Raw genomic sequence first — 23,599 nt, 5'->3', positions numbered from 1 at the left:
CTTGCTTATTTAAAATTTTCAGGAGGAAAAAAAGTCACCTGAAACTGCAATGGACAATAACGATGGTTCAGTGGTGAATGTGGTCTGACTGGACAAAATGGAGCAGTAAAGTGATCTTAATTTGCAAAGAGGTCAGTGCAAACACAAGGAAACATACGTTTCTGTCAGCACAATTTTTCCCTAGCGTTAAAAAGCTTTAAAGGCTAAGGACTGATTTTAATGAAGTCAAGAACAAAAGGGAATAGGATCCAAGTCCATCTGCCAGAACATGGGTGGTGAATGAAAACCAGGAAGGACTGAAACAAAAGGTAACATCCAGACTCCGGAAGATCTGGGGTTTGGACCTGATGTCGGGTCTGGTTTGACCTCTAACAGCAATACTGATCATTCCAGTGTTAAAGAGGTTCAGGAACAAGGAGAAGAAATCTTCTGGCAGCCATAAACAGCAATCCAGCTGTCTACCCCTGCTTTCAGAGAGCTCCTACATAGGCTGCCTCAGAGTGTTATCTTCTGGAGCTTGGATGCTGTTTCCAACATACCACAAACAGATTGGGAAAGAGGGGATTAATTCCTGGTGAACAACCTCAGAGCATTTGTATGCATTCTTGTTAAGGGTAGGGCAGCATTGTATTGCCTTAGCTCAGTCATCTTTATCTGCAGTCGTAATATCCCAGGGGACAGTATCAGCTACTGATCCCTCCTAGGACACACACATAGTTTTAAGGCAGCCATTGGGTGGTACCTTACTAGCCAACCCCAGCAACTTAGCTTTCTGTCGGTATTACCTTACTGAAATTACAGTAGGTGCTCTTTTATTTCTCACCATGCTCCCCCGGGAAACCCGCCAACTTTCTAAAAAGGCAGCCGATGTATTCTGTAGATACACCGCTTTAATTTTGAGCTATGTAATTAGAAAACAAAGAAACAATGTGGCCAATCCCACAAAGGACTGGCTCTTTCCTTTGCGGGCCAAGCACAGTCTAGCCGATCCTGTCTACATCGTAATAAAATAATACAGCTCTAACGTGATGGCAAAGAATCAAAACTGTGAAGATGACGCCAAAGACGATGCTCCAACATTCAGGCCGGCTCATCGTGGCTGGTCAGGATCTCATCCATCAAGCGTACTCTTTACAGTCCTGCCTGAGTGCAGGCAATGGGCTACAACACGGACAACGTCACTGGCCCGCAGTTACAATGCTGTAACAGAAGATGTTAAAAGGCACTTACCCTTTTTCTGTGGGGACTAATTTCTAGCTTCATCACTGCACATTTGTTTAAAGTATTTAAGCGCCTGCAAAGCAAAAGAAACCATATTAAGAGAACACGCCAGTGTTTTGACACAGGTTATTCCAGTGCAAAAGCTTTTGGGAGAGCTGTCCCCAAACCGCTTTGCATACAAATAGCCACAAGCAGAGTTTCAATTAGAGCCCTAATTATACTTAACCATTAACCCATTACATTTGGCTGTATTCTAACTTCAGAGGGAGGGATGAATGACTATTTGTCACAATTACCTGCACCAAAGTAAAGAGAAGTGAACGGAAACTTAGACTAAGTTGGAAGTGCATTATATCCAATGAATTGTAACAATTACATTTGTTTAAATAGCAGACATACAAACCCTGAAACAATTGATCTCGACAGACTGAAAATAATGGAAAAGGCTTCTTATTTGACACTGTTTGCACATGCCTGTGTGAAAAAAGCATGCTGCACTAAAATTGTACTTTATAAGGTAAAACCTTCCAAAGGAAAACACATTTTCTACTTGTTAGGTGTCTATTTTGCTTGTGATCAATGATTATTTTCAACATAGTCAATAGACAATTCACTAGTTTGAAAAAAAAAAACCCAACGCACAGATTTGATTTTTCCTTCCTAAACAGAAAGTTTCTTTTATACATAAAAATGTTGTTCTGAAGGACTAAAATTTAAACAAAAAAAAATTGCTGCAGCAACAATAGTTAACCAGCCTCCTTCCAGAATGTGATAGCGGTCTGGGTGCCTATCTTGAGGTACTGTGTATAAGCATCCCTCTGTTCCCTGATACGTTAATGATCTGGTCGGTATCCCTAAAAGACGACAAACCCCCCTTTCTTCTCCCCCCTCTCCCAGAAGCTCAGCGTGCAGGGCTGAGCACAAACCGCTTAATGCAGAGCAAAATGTGGTGCTTGAGAAACCCCCAGCTCCGTGGCAGCTCAGGCGCAGCCAAGCGCAGGCTGCGGTGGTCTCCCAGCCCTCGCCTCCCCAAGAAACTGCTCCAGGCACACGGTTCAGCTAAAATCTGCACTGGGAAAGCATGGTTAGGGAAGTGCTGGTGCTAGGGGCAAGGCAGGGGGCAGGAAAAGGCCGGGCGCCATGCAGAAGGCAGAGGAGCTGAAGCAGCAGCTTCACAGAGGCGATGGTTTGGTCCCTTGTGTTAATACTTCCACTCATGAGGCCGTGCTGTGGGTTGGATGAGGAGACTAACCGAGCTGAAAATTAATCTTTGTTGGGTTGAATTTCTCCCAGGTCAGTTCCCCAAGCTGCGTGAAGGGTAGTGTGGGCAGGTGGGGAGGCAGACGAGCAGAGCCGCCCCTTTCCTTCAGCTGGACTGCAGCCCAAATTCAACAGGGGCAAGACTGAGCTTTAAAAAACCTAATTCATTCTGAAGGAAGTTGTATAATTTTCACATAATTCCTTTGAGCAAAGTGTAAAGAAGAGTCTGTATCAGCAGCTTTGAAAACCTAAAAAAAACCCACCCCAAAATGCTGACTTGTCCTGTTGCTTCAGATGAGTCTTTTCAGATTCATAAAACTTGTAACTTGAATCTAGAAAATGTGTGCACAGGAAGAATTACTAGTTTCCTCTCTTTCCCCTCGCCTTTTATGCACAGGATTGGTTGCAGATGGTATTTACACAGGGCTTGAACCTGAGGCCATCAAAGAAAATGGAAAAGCTCCTACTGGTGCTTCTGCCTGCAGTCGTGAAGTGGAAAAAAAAAAAAAGGCAGTTTGATCTATAATTAGACCCAGCCACAACAGAGCAGAAAAGAAGAGAAACAGGAAGAGCTGCCATGGGTCAAATAGTAGGGCAGTGGCAGGTTAGGAAAGTTATCCAGATCTCTCTATTTTCATCTTTGCTCTGACTTTAAAGGGCATAATGCTCAGTCCTGCCGGCTGCAGCTGGTGGGTACACGCACAAGTCCAGTGAATTTAAGAGGAACTGCATTTACGGCACGGGTGAAGGGTAAACGTCCCATCTACGCACTACACAACAAAACTGGTATTTTGGTTTTTAAGGGGCCACCCAGCAGCAGAAAGCCATCTTCCTCTCTCCGCTATAAAAACATTCTCCTCTCAAACTCCTAGACCTCAAGACCAGGGAATATTAAACTGGTTTCAGTTCTATATTGTGTAATAATTCACAAATTTCACAGTGTTGCAACCTTTGACTTATGCAGCAAGAAGTTATCACCGAATCCCTCTATCAGGCTTTATCTAGCTCCAGCCTGTCTGACCGCTAATAAAGACGATCTCTGATTTCACAAAGATTACATCCCCAGACTTTTCTCCTACTCAAATTAAAACCCTGAAATAGGTGGAAAAGGGTAGAGCAAAGACCTCTGTTTCTACAGAGGGTGTTTAAGAAAAAAGAAAAAAAATCTCCCAGCACACACGTCACAAAAATGAGTATGAAGGCAAGATAAGGTAACCCCCAATGAGCGAGGTTAAATACAATAGCAGTGAGGCAAATAAAGGCTCTGTTACACATTTGACATGATTTAATCACAAAACCAGTTTCCCTTTTAAAACCTAAATGCTCTGCAGCGATTGCCTCAGGTCTGCAACTTTCATTATCGCACATCCTGCTTTAACTTCTGCTCAAGTTCAGCAGTGCCCAGTTCCTTGAGCTATAGGACACTGAAAACACAGTACAATACTCAAAATTGCCTTCCAAACACATTATGAAGCCTGCAAAGCTAGGCCTACAAAGTTTAGGCTTTGCCAGGATGAGAGTTACCTATACAACTGTCATTAACCTTCACCTACGCTTTGCAATACTTTTGAAGCAATATAAGCACACATTCACATTTTCTGCCAATCTTCTCATCAAATTGATGCCTGTTAATGAACTGCAATTTTCTCTTCTGGCTCTGGACCTTCTCCTTTGGTAATTCCATTCCCAGGTATAAATTCAACTTATCATTTCCCTACTGACAGTCAGCAGGTCTGCCTCATTCTTTAGCTCTGTCTTACTCTGCCCAAACCTGACTCAGCGACACCTTTGTGAGGACAAGATGGGGAGATGGAGGGACGGGGCAGGATTGCGGCAGACAGCAGTTACAGCTGCTGTCACCGTCTGGCTATCTCAGTCTCAATTTCTACAATGCCTCCTACCCCAGCCACTTTCTGGATGAGTGTCTGGATGACAAGATAATATTCTTTCCCATCATTTAGATAAATGCCTTTGAGACAGCCCTCTCTCTCTCCATCTTCACATCCAGATGGTATCTTACTCCTGTGGAGCATTACATCTCCAAGACATCACTTTTCCTCACCCACCCTCCATGGACTCCTACCCAGGCTCTCACCCTCCTTCACCCCAGCTCTGCAAAATCCTTCTTCCTGAAGGTGACCAATGCAAGAGGACTGGCCTCTCAGTCCCAGCCCCGGCGTTGAGACTGGTCCGGATCAGCCCTGAGGGGCAATTACACTGGAAGCCTGAACCTGCCGTGCCAAACACATGAGGCACCAGAGCTTCTTTCAGAAATGAGCAAACAATGCATTTTTCCTAGTCTTCTCCTCAGAAATGGCCACGCCAGTTCAGCCTGAACTTCTTTTAAGAAAGGCAGCCTGAATGAGACATTCATTATCAAAAACTGCAGTGTGAACAGCTAACTTCAGCTAATTTATAAATTAAAATATGGACTCACAATGTGAAGTCTTTGTTAATCTAGATATCAGTCAGTTCTGCGCTGGCTATAACCCCAGGTAATTCGTTCTGCTCTCATTAACAGGAGAAAATTCTCACCCCGTGCACCCAAGAAAAATGGCAGCAATGCAGAATATTAGATTTACCCATTTTAGATGACAATTTTCAATCTGAGTAACTGTATGATCTAGCTTTAAAGTTTAAAACATTTTCTTGATGGATTTAAATTCTTAATTCCTTCTTAGAGGGCAAATTCCAACTCCATTATACCTGTAACTAATTGATGATTCAAGGGCTTTCTTGCCTCACTGCAGTGGACAGCCTCTACGCTGGCTCCTGGGGTTCATCTGCACGTCCCAACCTGCAAAGGAGGCCAGCTCTCTACAAACCAAATGATACCAGCAGTGAATGCTGCTCACATGAATCCATTACAATCAATTTCTTGGATGAGAAGTTCCTGATGGTAAAAGATTTAAGAAACCTCTTGCGTATACAGTGTGGCAGTTTTCTAGCTATGCGTAAGGAGATTAAATAGGATTTCCATCATGGCTCGCTATGTATTATGTACTTAGCAACAGCCTTTAGGATACGCATGTTTCAGTACTTAGTTTCATCAGCGCACGACGCAGCCAGTTATCCTCTGGAGATAAATTCCCAATTATTACTCTACGTAAAGTCTTATGAAACCAAGGCCAGCAGTGCTTTGCGCAGTCACTACATGAAGCACCCAAATTAGAGTCATCGCTCTTACATTGTTAACCTACACTTATGATAAGATCACTAAACAACATTTCTTAATCATCTATCATCTGTTACCAAGTGCCATATGCTACCTCTGTAATTCAAGTCTCAACCCACTTCTACTCAAAAGTTTTCAAGAAAACCCTTAATGGGATGGCTATTGATACCTTTTCCATTTAGGAAGGAATTTGGCAAAACATTTACTAATAAACTGTTTTTAAAGTCGCATTAGTTTCCCTGCTTCCATTAATAATATTATTAAACGACAATTTACAAGACTGTTCAGATGTAAACTATCACTTAAAATGCTTCAAACTTAAAAAAATCCCTGTCACTGTGATTTCTACAGTCTTTTTCAAAATTATTTTTCCACATGCAGTAATTAGAACAAGGTAATTGGAACTGCTGGCAGAACACTGGTTGTCACATGCAAAAGCAGATACTCAGTGTTACCATCCACTGCATGCAGTGTTTATTTAGCTCTGTGCTGAAAATGCAAACAATTCCAAAACTATTCCAATTTTCAGGCAAGAAAGAGTCATAGACTTAAGGTTGTGAAGCAGCTCTAAGCCTTTTACCAAGTAAAACCCTTTACTGTTTACACACTGACCATGGCATGAGTCAAAATAAACCCAGGCTTCAGGCAGAAACGCAGCATTCTAAACCATGTGCCTTCTCCATGTTTTTAAATGAGCTTAAACAAGGGGATATGGAAAAAAAAAATCTAAAAGTGCAAATGCTGTGATAATGTACTGCTTTTGTCTAGCACAAATGGCAAAGGGCCAAATTCAGACATCCAAAATGATTAACTGAATTACTTCGGTTTTACTCTGAGGTGGGATCTGAATGCTTCTGGAGAAACATTAGCTTCATTTTTAAAGTTCTCTTAAAAGTCAACTCCGATATATAGGCCACAGGCTTCAGAATGATATAGTTCAACCTTTAAAATCTTTGTCTCAAACTACAGTAAGACCTGTGGATTCTTACGCATATTACACAGAAAACAATTTGAAGACGAAAGCGAAGAGGCTATTTTACAATTAACAGACTTATGAAAACCTTCCTAGTTTCACAAAATATCTATACACCCACGTCATTTTGGGTTGCTTACCTTTATTAGAAGGCTTACAATATAAGCTTCCATTTTTAGGATACAGACCTTTTCACTGTCCTCCGAGTTCAGATAAAGTGCTAATTGCTTTTATCGATCACACCAGCAGCAAATCTCAAAGAGGTACGGAGGGCATATTCTTACTTGCACCAGGGAGAAACAATCTCCCACCTTTTTTTCACATATAAATAACTAATCCCAGGTTAAAAAGTATTCTTGTAGGTGAGCACTAAGTCCAAAATATGCTGGCTCGACTGTACTTGTTTTTCTGGCAAGGGAAGACCATGCTTCTGGGAACCAGCATTTATTCACATTGCTGTACTTGCTGTTCAATGACTCCGCAGGTTCCAGAGCACACAAATAAGCACACTGATGCATTTTAGTGCCAATGGAATAGGTGCTCTACATTTCAGCAGGGCACATCTTAAGTGTGAGTTTGACATTAATGAGATTTTTTTCCCCTCCCAATGACTGGACAACAAATCTGTTTTCTTAAGTTTGAAAATCTTGTAAATATTTCTGAAGAACTTTGAATTCCAGTCCCTCTCTTTCCTTTCCAAGTATGGCAGTGATGGCATGAGAACACTATAAACTTAAAGCCTTTCTCAAAGGGGTTTTGTAATTCATTAGAATTACTGACATTTAGAGTTGCAGACATCATGCATGTAGTATCCAAAAGCATTAATTTTGCAGACAATTTGGAAAGCTGCCATAACAGAGGACAGAGGCAGAAAACTGCACGCATTCCTAGGTAATAGGAGATATGAAAAGTTAGGGCATTTTTCTGCCATTTAAGATTGTGGACTCACACTAGAGGAGGCAACTGATGGATGGGTGAAGTATCAGGTGGGACCACTGCAATTGCTCTTATGATAAAATCGGCAATGCTGAGGCTGTAGCTCTGTAAAAACCCACTGTCACAGACAGGCAAGACTCGTTCCCTCTTTTTCTCTACCCACCCCGTCTCCTGCCCCTGCAGCTAGCTGTGGGGTTCTGCCCCATCCTTTGCACCTACTCTGAAGTTCATTACGCCTTTCCATGGGCTGATTTAACTTACTAGCCCAGCAAAGAACTATTCAGGCTCTTTTTTGCAGAGTGCGTGAGTTGAACTGGTTTGTGTAAGGAGCCCATAAATAACAAAGATACATAATGGGAGCACCTGGCTGAGGGCAGGCCAGCCTTTGCCGTGGTGGTAAACTCTTGTATTTGCTCAGGTTACCCCTTACAGCCATACCCACGTGCACTTTCGTAATCGTGGCACGCACAGGGTGATGTGCTGAGATCAGCGTGAGGCTTTGTATACGTAGCTTTTGGGTTTGTCTGTATACATAGCAGCTCACCAACCTAAGAAAGGAGAGCAATGGAGTGCAGCAGCATGGCTTTGCCAATACTGCGCCCAAAAAATAGTTCCCATGTGGGAACCGATGCTACAGTGGTATGCGCAGATGGCTGTAGCCAGCATTGCTCTGCTTCCATGTGCCTTCCTAATTTGGGAATTAGTAATGAAAGTAAATAAAGAATAATTAAAAAACTGCCTGTCACAAAGACTCCTGCCATTTTCCTCCCAACTTTGTTTTAAATAAGATCCCCACACATTACTTAGCCCAATATATTCACAGGATCACAGAACACCTCGAGTTGGAAGGGACCCGTAAGGATCATCGAGTCCAACTCCCTGCTCCTTGCAGAAGCAGAACTGTTCTAAAGAAAACCGCATACTGATAGTGGATAATAAAAAGGTCTCGAGTGAATGGTTATTTAATAGTACATAATTCAGTTGAGGTCATGCTTTTCCCAGGTTATATTTTCTATTGGACAGGAAGAGTTTTGTTTCAAAATGCAGTGTGGGGTTTTTTTTCACCTACCTGCATAAGGCCTCAATAGCATCTCTGTCCAGAAAGTCATGCTCTCGCTTGACTAGAGCGATATCGACTGGAAAAAGGAGATCTGTAGGAACAGAGACAGATGGAATCAAAATGACTCTTATTCCCAGCGGTGAGTTATTTCAGAACAACCAGCTGCCTCCAGTTGAGCTCACCAAGATGCCAGTGACTGGCACTTCTGCGGTAAACACGTGTTACCACCTCAGATGCTTCCTTGTGATGTACAAGCTTGTGACATGCAGCTTTGATAACTGAAAGTTCATATACATAACGGGGCAAAAAATGAGCAAAGCAGAGATGAAGCAGTGGGAGAGGGAATGAGGCAAATGTGAGCTCCCTATCTGACATCAGGAGGGTAAACTGATTCAGGCTAGCTTTGTTTAAAATAAATACACAATTGCCATCAAAGTACTAATATCTAACATTAAAGAAAAAAGGTTAGTAACCCCCAAATCTCTGGAAAAGAATGAAAAACAGAATCTCCTTGGCTGTTAATCAAGCTATTTAAAAGTTTGACACTGTTACAACATTAATGAGATATGGACTGAAATGAAAGCAAGCCAAGCTGCGTGGAGCCCATATCGCCTCCTTTCCTTAAGAGATTATTTAGGTAAACAACTGGGAGAGTGAGGGGGAGGAAACAATGTTGGCAGAGAGCTGAAAATTTACTACAGCTCTGAAGCAGCAACCACATATATAGCCACGGGGTGTTCAGGGCACAGAGCAATACAAAACACACCCCGAATATACTTTTGCACTTGCTTACAACTTGCCTGGTCCAAGTGATTGTCTATAAAATACTTTAATCTCCAGAGATTAGAAGAGAGTGAGCTGAAATGATGAAAATCATAGGATTGGTGTTAATTTGTGGAAAGGTTAATTAATATTTTGGCTTTTTTAATACCAACAGTCTCTCAAATGAACTATTTGTCCTGATCTTGCCTCAAGAATAAACAAATGATGACATATTCTGTGCAATGCAAGAAATTCTAGCTTTGCTGCAGAAAACTGCAGTTTTAGCAGGGCAGCTGACAAAGGCTCATTGATTAATCTCCATCTGAAATGCGCACCACATGGGACCGCTCCACATCGGTGACTTCTCAGAACTCTTGTACTTTACCCAATTGTTCCATAGCTCTCCCCTTCACCATTTTAAGTCCAAGGTGAGAGTAAAGGGGGTGAGTGCATTCAACTGGTATTTTTCACCAGTGCTGATGTAAATTTTTCCTCTGAGAAAGCCAGTACCTTAAGAGTGCCCACAAGATATGGGAGAACTTAAGTGAGAGAGGGGACTCGGAAGAAGTTGACAGTCCCTGCGAGTCCATTTTTTTCATGCTTAATTCATGGTATCTTGGTTTCATAGAAGGACAGCTGTCTTTCAAGGGGTATGGCTAGCCTTCTCTCACCTCTTGCTCTCACCTGTGGGGTCCTTTTGATGTTAGGCAGGTCACGGTCCTACGTGAGAAACTTTATGGAAGTTTAGAGTCTCTAGGTAGGGCAAAGGTAACCACAGGTAGGACGTGTTTTCTGAATGCAAGTGATTTGTTAGGAGATTTACAGCTCAGCAGAACATGAGACCCACAAGCCTGCATATTCAGCTGAGAGTCCTGTCCCTGGTTTTAACAAAGACTGGAAGTACAGTCCCAGCTCTGCATCCCAAGAAAATCTTGGCATCTCCATTAGCACAAAAAAAAAGAAAGAGAAATAATAAAAGGAAATTTAATTTCTGAACAGGCGAAGAAAAGTTTTGCCAAGTGCTGCTTTTGAAAGTGCTATTATCATCTCGTATTGCCAATGCAGCTGCAAATCAAAGCTCAACGAGATCATTTTTCAAGGAGGTTAGCTCAGCATTCGCTGTCATTTCCAACAGTTATTCACTGTAAATAATGGACTTTCTATGCTCATTCTTACAAGCAGCAGCTGGAGTTTGTTTTATAAAAAAGAAAAAGCAGATAAGAGTGCATAATAATTTCACTACAATGCAAGTAATTTCAAGTGGTGTGCAGGGGAAATTCTGCACAATTATATATATATATATATGCATACGTATATATATAAAAGGATGTCACAATTTAAAACAAACTTCTGTATGCTATTCCGCATCAGAGTGTAAGAACTGTATGCCAAAACTGCAAGTTCCTTGTAGGTTAGAGAGGCAACGAAGACAACAGTTTTAATTGAGCAAAACCTTTGTAAAAGCGGACACGCAAAGTGAATCCATCCCAGAGCAGGACGAGTGAGCGCAGCAGGCAGCAGTCCCTTCAAGGGGCTGCTGCACACCTGCGCAACAATGCTGGTATGTTCTTTTTTCCCTTCGTAATGAGCCTGTCTCTAACACCAACCCAAACCGTTCGGAAAAAACACACAGGACTTGGGAAACACAAGGCATACAGATGCATTCATGCATATGCAGAATTTCCTAGCTCTGCTCCATTAGGAGAGCTGGCCGGCGGACTGGACACAGCTTCTGTGTTTCTCTAAGACTGGGCTTGTAGCAGTGGATGACTACGTTCATGAGAATATAGTTCATTTGTGTTTTCGCTACAGGGAACGCACCATGGTGCTAACATAACATTTGTGCTATAAGGACATTTGGAAGATTCAGACTAAAACAGAAACCTGGAATGAATTTAAAACTCCAGGAGTGCTTCAGAGCCTCGCTGGGTTTGGTACATCTACGCGTGTGGTGGGTAGCAGAGAGCAGGCCAGTCCCCAAAAGTCATCTTACGTACTGGCACTTCAGTTGTGCCACTGAACCGCATTTATTGGTGCATATTGCAACTTATTGTCCAAAAATTGCCAGGAGGTGACTGACTTGCAAGCTCAGGTGCCTACCTTCATAAAGCTGTGCGTACTGTGGGAACCCGGCAGCCCGCAGCCAGTCACAAGCTTCCTTGGCCTCGATTTCTGGAAAAGGACAGAAAGAAGACACCCTCTGATTAGTGATCTGCAAAGCAAAAACTTCCTCTCCACCACTTCTACTATTCCTGTTACAAAGTAAGCATGAAGGTATTCAGCAACTTTGAACTGAGACACAGGCTTGCTTATCCCTGTTTGCTTTTCTTCTCATGATCAAACATATTTTAGAACCTGGACAGTTGCTAGCATTCACCTCTGATTTATCAACAGCTCATCGTTTTAATAGTTAGAGAAACAGGCACAGATTAAAACTGCAGGAGTTACAGATTATTCCGCACAGGTTTTGTTAACGCTAGAGAAACCAGCACTGCAGCCAACAGGAGCAGCATTTGTTCAAGAAATCTTATGATCCACTTGGCACAACTATTTTGTCGTGACAGAAATTCCTATCAGAGCTCGTCATACCGTGCACTTTAACATCTCGTAGATAGTACTGACAGACCCAAGCCCAAGAACAACCGACACACTGTATTGCAACTCACTCAAGCGCGTATTTAGTACCCAGCAAGAACCTGGTTTCGCTGGAGGTCTGCAAGGCGTTTATGAGTTACGTGGTATATTACAGGAAATTCAGCTGACTTTCCCTCACACTGCCCAAGACAGCATGCCGCAAAATGAAATTATTCACATACATATGCATGACACCAAAAGAAAGGGAACATTCTGAACATGGGTTATATTAGTCCATGAATAAATTACACATAAATTCCATTTGTTACCTAATACAAGTGAAATAAAGAGCACTTTCTCTTATTAGCTCAAACTAGGAAAATATAAAAGGTATTTAGGGTATTCTCCAAGTGTTCAGGGAATGGATTGGGTTAATTTTGTTCTTCTAAAAATTCAAGAAAAGTGCTAGTGGGAATTTAGCTCCCTGCTTAGAACTGATCAAACAGACAGTGAGCAATCAGAACCTCTTAAAAGTTTGTCTGGCTTCGATTATATTCACTGTTCTTGATGGACCAGAAAAGAAAAGCTTCATTATGTACAACTCAGTAGACCATTTTGCCACCTACTTGGAGAGGATGCTATAGCTACCTGCTGCAGAAACCACGCACCAAGGGTTTTGCTCGGAACTGCTCAGAATACAGGATTCTGCATAGGGCAGTGAAGAGCCAAACATAACATAAGTAAAATATCTCAAGATTTTGGCACGTTATGAAATATTCCCAGTAAGACACAGGTACACAATTAAAATTGGATGAAATGGCAGGCACCTTTTAGCATCTCCAAAATGACGCCAATCCCCCTCTAATTTTCCAAATTGCTACAACAGGGTTAAAATATCTGTGCTTTGCCAGACTACTTTGCTAAGATACATACCCAAACCAAGGGGTTAAGGTGAGCCAAAGCACAACATTCCAGATAAATAAACAGCTAAAAACCCACTCTCGCTGAAGTCAGGACAAGCAGGCATTTGTGTAACTTGTGTTTGCTTCACCTTTGGGTTATGGGACCACATGAGAACAAGCACGTACAGACTTATTGACTTAGCTACTCATTAAGAAAAAGCATTCTTCAATTCCAGTTGCAAGCAATTGTAAAGTTTGGCTTAAAGTAGTATTTTTAATTTCAGTATCCCAAGGAAATACATGGGAAAGTTCATAAAGAAGGAAAAAAAAGAGAATCTAAAAGATATTTAAAACCTGCACTGCTAAAGCAAGAACAAACAACAGGATATTACTAACTCAGAAGCAATGAAAATACTAAAGTAAAAAAATCTGCAATTAATTACTACGAGTACTTAAAATAAAATGCACTCTTATAGGTCACATCCTGCAGAAGTGTCTGGATTGAATGAGAATTTTACTTGATTTAAATCTGAAAAAAACCCCAAAACCCAGTAACCAGTATTTACCTAAAAATGCAGGTAGATGCTTGTAGTGCAATTGAAAAAAGTGTCAGATTCCTTACTACTACAGTGGCTCTTAAATGTGTTTAAATATTTGTTCACAGGTCCTTTACTGAGCACCCCAGGTGTATGACCTATGAAATATTTCTAGAGCTAGAAAATTATGAATATGCATCTATCAGACTTTTTTTAAGGCTCTCTATAAAAGCTTTGTGTATCTTTTCTGCAAATATATATGCAAGTTATGTGGAAGTCATATTTTATGGGCACCCAGGTGTCAGGTGCCTTTGGGATTTTCAGAGCATATTTGCTTTCAAAATACCTTTGAGAATCCCTCCATAAGCCTACCTAGGCAATGAAACACCCGAGTTATTCCAGTCTGGCCACAAGAATTGCAGAGAGTAATAAAATACCAGTACACCTGTTTATCGATTAGGCTAGGCAAATGCCTGGGGCTGGGTACAGGACAGCACCAAGGGTTTAAAAGCAGTATTTGCCCCATTTCCAGCTCAAACATTTTGGGAAAGCCAGGGCTCTAGCCTCCGGGTCCTGTTACAAGTCCTTGGAATGGCGAGGGGTTTGGAGAGCCGTCCCGAAGAAGGGGCCAGGGAGTCCCCAGCAGCCAGGGCTCTCACCTCCATCCCCACAAAGCTCATGTCAGAGAGGAACATGGCAGGGGTATGGGCGACAGAGCGGAGGCAGGACCTAAAAAAGCAGCTCCTTTTGTTCAACTCCGGTTGGCCAAACCCAGGATTGCTCCTAGGCACTGAGACCAGATGAACGGAAAGGTCATCTCCAAGCCAGCTTCCCCATCTCAACCCTGCTGGTCACTGAGGAGCCAGAGTATGAACAAAACTGTGTAGGTATGTGAAGCTGAGGCAAATCAAAATATTGCTGGAGGGTGAATCCAGCCCAGGGTGCGCTGAATTGGCTGCACAGAAAGCTGAGTACACAGCACAAGTTTCCTCACATAAGAGATAGAAACTTAAACAGCTGAAAGCTTGTATAGGTAAAAAGTTCATTAACACAACTTAACTGGAATCTGCCTTTAAGAATAAAATACATTAGTCAAACCTAAGGTTCTGGCCAAATCATTTAAACTATGCTAGAGGAGAAAGCTCATTCTCACACTTTCCAAATACCAGCTTTTCCTCCAGCTCAGCAGCATCAGCCCTGGGACTCTTGGTTTGCCAGCTGCCATGGTTTCATATCCAGGTGGACATGGGAATATGTGCAAGTCCTTGTCATCTGGATCAAAGGCAACCGGGATAACGAGGGACAAAAGAGAGATGAACAGAGCTTCCAAAATAAGATTTTTCCACTACTTCTGAAAAGTTTTAGAAGGGACAGGGCGCCCAGAAGCCTTCGCTCAGTATCCCTGGTGACCTGGGTTACAGATCATTACCTGAGCTATGAGCTCGCTGCAGAGCACAGCATCTGCTCAGTTGGGGCCCACTGAAAGCTGGGGGAGGAGAGGGAGCCTGCAGAGGAACTCTACACTGCTTTCCAACCCATTTTAGGGAAGCCCTACTTCAGCCCCAATTTATCTGCCATGATACGCGCAGCAATTTCCCACCGTGAGCATCTTCGCGATGCTTGGCAGCTGAGCTGATACAAGTTGCTGCAGGCAAGGGACTGGTCTCGCTCCCTCCTCCCCGCTCCATCCCTGCCATGCCACTTCCTTTCTGAATTCAACATCCTTGCCAGTTAAAACCTTTACAATAAATTACAATTCAGTATACATTCCAGGCAAGAAATGTATGTGCAGCTTTTCAGATGTGCGTCCTGTGCCCTCCCCCAGCAGCAGGAGGTTCTTGTACGAAAGAACCGCTGGCAAGAAAGAAATCGCGCTATTATTTCTAAATGTCCTGATACACAAGAAAATCTCTTAGAAAGTAAAACAAAACAAAAAAGCCCCAAACAAGAAAACCCCCCAAAAAGAGTACAATGAAGTCTTTATTCTTGGTGTCGTGTAAGCAAACAGCAGGCAAATGTGTTAAAGAGGAAACAGGAAATTTTTATTGGAAACAGCTTTATTTGTTAGCCTGTTTCACAAAGCAGGCCTCCATGCTCAAATCAAGGCTAGGAGTTCCTTTTGTGTATGGTTGGGAACCATTAGTCCTTATTTACCCACTTCCTGGGGGGTTAGGAGGACCCAATTCTTCCCCAAACTGGTAAGTGAAAATGGAAACTTCCTTTTTGTTTATCTTTGGGTAATCTTGGTTCCTGGCCCTGCAAGTTTGCAAGTTTAAAACTTAACAGCAAAAATATCTCAATTCACACCTGGTTGGATACTGCAATCGCAGAAGGGAGAACTCTAAGACGCCTATAGTCTTTTGCTGGCTGATACCTTCCTTCCTATAGAAAATAAAAACCACACAGTGTGATGCTGCAATAACATCCTTTCAGAAAAAAAATCGTAGCAGTCTAGTGAGGAGCTTTCATTCTTCCTCTCTTTTCACTTCCATGAAATAACATGCAACTTAAGCAGCAGCTCTTTCAGGATCTTCAGGACAAGGTGCAAAGCAGATGTACCTTTGTACAGTCATGCATTGACTCCATTTTCACCTAAGTGCTAAACATCATATGAACAGTTCTTCCAAGCAGATGGTTTCCTCTTGCCTCAACTCAGACACCTTTATAGCTATATTAGCACCTCCACACATCAGTTCTACTCATCTCACCTTTTGGCTCTGTTAAGAGAATAGACTGTAAAAATGTGTAGCGAGACTGGTCAAATCAATGCTGTTAAAATCAGATTTCAGCAAAAAGGGGTTTCATTGCTGAAGGTTCACTCCAATGCCATACCTAACTGCTTTGTTTGGGGTTCTTTTTGGTCTTAATTTTTGACCAGGTCATTCTAGTTGAAATTCACTATTTGATATTTTCAGAAAAGAAAAAAAAAATTGTAAAAATTGAATACAAAATCATCTTCCTGAATTAGCTTGCAGGAGTCTCTCCTATGTGATGCAGAGAAAGCTATTTCTCACCACGAATGCTAGAGACGAATCCCTACCGCTCCTTACTGAAATGCATAAAACTCCATAAACTACCTGCACATTTTCCAAGGCACAGATGGAGCACAAAGATGATTCTTTCCCATCCAGGACTGATGCCCCAGTTTAATGGCTGCAAAAGGGCTTCCATGCTCAGAAGCTCGTCCTCTTTTTCTGTCTGCACCAGGAATTACCCATCCGTACATATCACGTCCCTCTGAAATTTCTGGTGCTTTGCAAAATTTGTGTTCAACTCCCAAACACTGTCCTGAGCTACTGAGAAGCTTGAGATCATTCAGGATCATATTTTTAAGACCAGTTGTGGTATATATGAGAAATATTCTTTTCTGGATAGAATTCCACTGCCCAAATACAAGCAATCATTTTTCCAAGTGCTTGAATTACATCCCTGACATGTGAATTGTGGTCCCAACACTAGATTCGATCACACTATTCCAACCACTCCATCTATAGATACATGAAGACGGATGTGAAATCTGAGACAAACTGGGGAAAAAAACCCTGCACTATGGCAGCTGCCTACAAATGAGCGAGCCAGGCTCTGAAAACGATAAATCAGTTCTGTGTAATGTCATATGCCTGCAGCCCTTTAAAGTTGGGACAGTATGCTTTCCTAAGAGTTAGCCTGCTATGTGTCCATGGCCTCAGATGGTTTTCACTTTGAAGATATGTGACTGTAGCTTGAAAAATAATTAAATTCCTTTTCATAAGTCTGTTTTTTCTCAAACCCATATAGCTAAATATTCCTTAGGCAGTATCATTAACTCAGTGCTCCACACCTTTCAAGAAAGCAGCATGTAGTAGGAAGGACTAAAGAAAGCAAAAATGTAATTAATGAAGGACAGCATTTTATAAGGATAATGCCCTTAAAACAAACACCGAAACTTGGTAAGTTTGTCAATAAACATTCAACCACTAAAAGCTAGAGAATTCTGAAAATCCCATTAAAAGCTCTTGCCAAATTTCTAACACGGTTGGAATCTCTTCTTATTCTAAGAGAACAATCCAATCTTATACCACTGTCCTAAAATACTAGTCTGACACATTCAGCCCATGAAGGATTCATTTCTGGACGAACCAACGAGTCTAAGAGAATAAGAGGCATGGCTTTTGAACGGATGACGAGCTTGCAGATTTTGAAGTGAAAACTAATCACCTTCCCAAGAGGCTCCCTTTTCCCTTTAACCTTTAAAAAATGCCTTATATTTGCGATAGCAGCTGCCTGTTTTGATGTGCTCCTATATTTCACTGCGCTTCAATCTACCTTCCACAGTCAAGCGATACATGTTGTGATCTCCACTTAACGCTGCATGCCTCAACAGTCAATGCAAGCAGGTATGGATGCATGCACAATTTTAAGAAAATATTTCTTACCAAAAACTTTCTGGGGGAAAAAAAAAAGACAAGTTCTTGAAAGAAACCATATATGACACCAAATATATTATATATAGCTTTCTAGTCATAAAAACCCTAGAAAGAGGTGGTGGTGGGGAATGTTACTCAAACATTTCTCAACTATGTGATGATGACTGAAGAAACATTCTCCTTGTGTTCCTGCTGGCTTTGGGGTAAACATGGGAATGGCTTTTTCAAGTTACGGAGCCTTGCAGCAGAACAGTAACTATGCTGCTGATGTTATGTATAAACCACAGGACACTGGGAGAAGAAACAGAGTATGTTTGGAATTTGTGTGGGAACAGATGAAGAAGAAATAAGGAAACAGATGTTTAAGATCATATATTGATATTTTCTCTGAAAAAAACCAGGAAGCCTGAACACCTATTTTTTTTTTTTTCGAAGCAGAGCTTTTGGAAGGAGAAAATGGTTTACTTCCACTGATAGGGTTTTAAGTTTGTTTATCCCCTTAATTTAATTAAATTTAAAAAAAGTTTCCAAAACATCTGCATAGGTGTATGCTGGCTGTATGTAATTTCCCTCCCTACTAACTGTACCAGGTTACACGATACAGCTGCTTTAATTGCTCACCAATCTCCTTGGCTAGCACAGGAAACACAATACCACCTTTGTGAACCAAAACCTAATTAACTTGAATCTCCTTTTCGTAGTCTTCAGCATCACTTAAAAATCACTTCAGAAGTTTTTCAGCTCAAAACTTCACCAGAGAAACAGCAGTGATGAAAATGTTTAAAATGTTTAGCGATCGAGCCAGCGCTTGCTGAAATCAACAATACTCAGCAATACTCTTTTTCAGGAATAAAGGTGATCAGTTTCACAGTTCTCCTCATTATTCCTACCCCCAAAAAAATATTTAAAATGAGAATTCTGCTTTCTCCAAGTCCAGTTGTGCTGTAAGCCCCATCCCAAGGATGGGGAACAGCCCAGGTTTTCATCAGAGCGCAAGGAAGGCCAGTGCCTGATGGCAGGAGGGCAGAGAGGGCATAACCACCACCCCCAGAGCATGCCCTGGCTGGCAAGAGGTCCATCCCCCCACAGCAAGAGGACCTGGAGCAACTGTTGTGCTCAGAAAAGCATCAAAGCAGCACCATTGCAAGATTTAATACAGAAGCACGGGGATAAAGGATACTGCCCATGCCTCTGTCAAGCACTTTCCCTATACGCTCTTAAGAGATTGCACTTAGTGCTTATTTTTACACTTTTAAGTGTGCTTTGAACTGCCCAAAGTTAGCTGCATTGCTTCCTCATTTGTTGAAGACTTTGGGAAAGCATGTTCTAGGGCACAAAAGAGCCACCATAACTCCTGGTTTATGCTCTAAATCGTAATTTATTCCTAAATGTTTTTTGAATGCTGAGCATGGAGGATTTAGAAAGAAATTTAGAAAACAGTGCAATATAAAGTTAAAAACTAACTTTGTTTAAACAGAAAGCTTCGTATGGCAGTTTTCCTGTCAAAGAACGATTCTTTTTATGGATTAAAGATGGTCTTCTCCCATTCGTTTTTAAGAAGGTTCACAGATGAAGAGGAACAAGATGTCAAGTGACTTAAAAAAACCCTTAAGAAATAATTGGGCACGTGGGTTATTTATCTGGCCTGATTAACACAGGGTGGTCTTGGAGGAGGATTATTTGGGGCAGAGAAAGCAGTTAGTCAAATCCTCTGAAGGAGGTCATGTTGACAGATTCCAGAGTGAGAAACGGATCCTCCTCCAAAGACTGGGAAAAAGAAGATGACTTTAACCTTGTCTTCTCTCAGAAGTGACTTGGTAAGAATGACCTTTGAGAACATACTGAAGGGCAAACATTAACCATTGCTACTCCCAAGCCCAGTGCTAATATTCTTCCATCGCACCCTGCCCACAAGCTTGTAAACTTGCATCCTCAAGTATGCAAAGCTCAATCAAAGGCTCATTGAGCTCCAGAGGGAGGCAAAAGTGAGCAGGTCCAGCGTGACAGGTACTGCCTCTAAAAATGCCCAAAGTCTGTCTTACCTGTTCAGATCTAGGAAACAGCAATGGTGTAAGAGCTGATCTGAGCTGTCTCAATGGTTCATACAGACAAAAGTAGATTTTATACAGACAGTTACTTCTTGTTAAGCCTCAACCTCAAAACCATCCGCACACATAGGAAGAACTGTATCGAAGAAGGACTACTTTTGCATCATAACTGTTAGTGCTTACCTCACTGATGACCCAGTCCCCAAACTGCACCCTGTGCGGACAATACAGTACTGGATACAAAAGGTCAGAAATACCTGTGGCATTGAAGCAACCCAGCATAAAGCCAGTAGTGTCCCAGCTGAATGCCCCTTTCCCTAAATCAGAATGAAAGACGTAAACCTGGATTTTCCCAAAGCGAGTATTGCTCTGAACTTTCTATTTCCAGATATTACAGACAGTTACAGTATTCTGTCTGCGATACTGCACACTTGAACATGCTTTTCTCGGTTCCTGATCTAATGGTCGCACCTTACAACTTCAACTTTGGGGATAAGAGAGTGGTCTAGATACAGGAGAGCCATGGTAGCACCACAAAGCCAACACAGCACTGCGGAAGAAAGCAGAGAGGCTACGTATGGAAAGAAGGGAAGGTAAAACAGATCACGAAGCTTTATGCTGGAAAGTTTCTTCTCTCTTACAACGCACAGGAAATCTGTTATCAGAGACACATACAGAGAGCAGAGCGAAGGGTGGCCAGCAGAGGATCCAGTTCTGTGGGTCCACAGGGTCACAGGAAGACCATCCCCAAAATGCAAGAATGCAGGGGGTGTATTTTTCTTAATCCTGAATCTTCAGCAAATGACAACAATAGGCTAGGGAAGGTCAAACTGTGTCCACCGCTGGCTTCAGCAAATGTCTTTCCTCAGGAAGCATTCTTTGCGCAGACTGAGATGAGCATTTGAATGGACAGTTTTAGCTAAATATAAAATAAATTTGCTTGAAACCAGGTCTAAGGAATTCTGCACCATTTTGGCCTTTACAAAAATGTCCCCACCCTAAGCGGGCCATCATATTGTGTCTTCATTAGAAGAGAGACCGGATAGTATTTTTCCTGATCCAGTCTCATCTAGCACAGTCCTTCTCAAGGGAAACAAATACTTGTCAATATTGGAAAGAATATTCATCCTAACAAATAACAACGCTTAGCACGCTCTTCTAAAGACACCGAAGGTGTGTAGTATTACCTGTAACTTTCAGATAATGAAGCTCAGTGAATAAAGCTAGCTGGTTAAGTCATTTTTGACTTTATTTTACTCTTACCAGTTATGTCAATGGTATAGTTTCCTAACAGACCTACTGATTTCAAAGACAAGCCGTGTGGGAGAAGGCAGTGTTCAGTGTCAGCAAATACAGCAAAATAAGCGTCCAGTGAAAAGAACCAGAAAGCTCCAACTGCAGCCCAGTCCTGTTCCCCTTTCATGAGACTTGCTCATCACTAGTGGAAGAGAGACTTTGAGGTTTTTTCCTTAAAACAGGACAAGGGGGAAAAATAGAAGAGAAAATAAAAAGGAAAAAAGAAAAAACTTGGAAAAAACTTTGGAAATAAAAACCCATGCAAGACAATCTCGATACCCTGTACCAGTCAGAATTACTGATAGCATAGGCACAAACAAGAAATACGCCTGGAATTGCTGGAATTACCAGAATTACCATGTATCTACACTCACTGTATCACTAGAGGGGATATAGTGTTTTGTAATTCATTTGCCCTGAAACACTGAGGACCAGAATGTAAGCAGAACAATATGCTCCCCAACGAAGATATATAAATTATATTGGGGCATCTGCTCTTTACTTAGTGGAGACCAAACCAGCAAGTTTTCTGTGAACTGCAGATCATTTGATTGCTGTATTTCTATAATATGCACAGGAAGGAAGGGGAAACATCTGAAGTTATTTTTATTCCCCCAAGTCTTCTGGCTATACTGTATGAATGCTAGGGTGGGTCTGGCATTGTCTGAAACGTGTCAGGGTCCTTTTGCATAGCCTCATTTCCTTCTTCCTGTTGCTAGGAAGGATAGTTAAGCATGAAAAGCGCTTGTTTACAGTACAGGACCATCCTGTTAAGCACATGAGTTCTCTTCCTCCATCTCCTTTTAACCAGCCAAGGGTGCAGTTGTGTTTATGCTGAAGCCAACAGCCCAACTCCAATCAGAGGGGACTTGGAAGAGAAGTTTCAATCTCTAAAGAAGCCCAAACATAACATACTGTGGTATTCTGACCAGAAAAAAAAAACTTTATCATGCAAACTGCATCTCTAAATATTTGCAGAACTCATAAATTCACATGCCTCAAACCAACCATTGCCTAGAATGTAACGAATTAGAAGAACCGGCAAAGTAAAACCAAGTCATCTCCTTCTTCTAGGAATCCTAATATAAACATTTGAGTGCCTAAGGACAACTGCAGTACCTTTTTCCTGCCCCCATGAGAGGCAAAATACACAGGGTACTTGTACGTTTCCACAACTAGCAGCAGTCTTTCTCTCTGGTCCAGCAAGGGCAGCTGCAGAACTGGCTGGGAAGAGCCAGACTCAGGAATTAAAAATCCTAGACTGATCTATCCAACTGAGATTTAAAACCCAAATAAAAACAGGACAAGATATATTTTTGCTTTTAACTACCACTTAGAAATTAAACTTAACAATAGCTCCATGGTGTTTGAAACAATGTAACTGCACTTCCTTTTGATAAAAAAAAAAAAAAAATCAATTAACAAACGGAGTTATTTTAAAAGAAGATAAAGCAATCAGGAAGTCCTAGAAGTTACAAAAGGTAGCTCCAAATGCTTTGATTTCTGTGAATGTGTAGATGAAAGGAATCTTCTCGAAACAATAACTACATCTGCTTTTGCATATACTATATTCTATAATCAAAGAATCTCAGCCCTAATCAGGACCCCACAGGCAACCTGAAGCAGTAACCCAAACCCAAAATCGAGAGATATCGATCCCACTTCCTGACCACCTCAGCCCTTCTCTTTCTTGTCACTTCTACTGGAGGTGCAGATCAGGATGCCTATGGGACATCAGTAAGGATACCTGGAAGCCAAGACAGTGGGCTACAGCTGTGGAATGGACAGGGGAGCCCAATACCAACTCCCTGCGCTGTCAGCCAGCAGAGCCTGGTTGCCAGACGGATGCTGAAACAGTCTGGCACTGAACCCCTGATAGATTCATACTCGGAGGCTCGCATGAAATCTGCTTGTCTATTATCTTCCTGAAGTTCACTACAAACAGCCTTAAAACACGCTCTGACTCAGAGCATCGTTACTGCCTTGCTGCTGGGAATTTCTTGATCAGGGCAGGGCAATTCACACAGATCACACTTACTCCTGTAAAAAAAATGAAAGCATCTATAATTGATGACTAAGATGAAATTACATTCCCCAGTCTTTCAATTCACACGTGTTAAATACTATGACACATTGGGCAGAACCTCCTGACCTAGTTAAGTACATTGTTTAAATGTAGTTATTTCTTCAATAGTATCATTTTGCAAGGAGAACAGGAGAATAAAAAGCAAGACAAAGGAAAAAAAAAAAAAAGATTGTAGCAATAGTGAGTGCCCTTGACTGGCCATAGAGCTCATTAGGCTGATGGCAGCACATCGCTCAACAACTTCGCAGTTACGGTGGAAGTAAAGTCACTGGTGGCTGTTTGCAAGAGAGGGGAGGGTGATAGGGGCCGCCTGGGGCACAGCTCCGGTTTTCTGTTTGCCTGGAGAAGGGGGCGGAGGGGGGCG

At 41.9% G+C, this 23,599-nt stretch overlaps 1 protein-coding gene across 2 annotated transcripts in view; it reads right to left on the bottom strand.

The window, feature by feature from the left end:
* DLC1 (DLC1 Rho GTPase activating protein) overlaps positions 1-23,599 on the bottom strand; it is a 214,400-nt gene that overhangs the window by 12,697 nt on the left and 178,104 nt on the right. For both annotated transcript variants that reach the window (XM_009642436.2, XM_035897792.1), the window contains 3 exons: positions 11,488-11,559; positions 8,635-8,716; positions 1,231-1,294 (listed from right to left, as the gene is read on the bottom strand). In XM_009642436.2, coding sequence (XP_009640731.1) covers positions 1,231-1,294; positions 8,635-8,716; positions 11,488-11,559 — 218 coding nt within the window. The remainder of the gene's footprint in view (positions 1-1,230; positions 1,295-8,634; positions 8,717-11,487; positions 11,560-23,599) is intronic.

The sequence above is a fragment of the Egretta garzetta genome, unplaced genomic scaffold (assembly GCF_000687185.1).
Source record: "Egretta garzetta isolate BGI_Z169 unplaced genomic scaffold, ASM68718v1 scaffold46, whole genome shotgun sequence".
Classification (NCBI taxonomy): Eukaryota; Metazoa; Chordata; class Aves; order Pelecaniformes; family Ardeidae; genus Egretta; species Egretta garzetta.
Note: the sequence above shows the minus strand (reverse complement) of the source record. Positions and strands in the feature narration are given on the sequence as shown.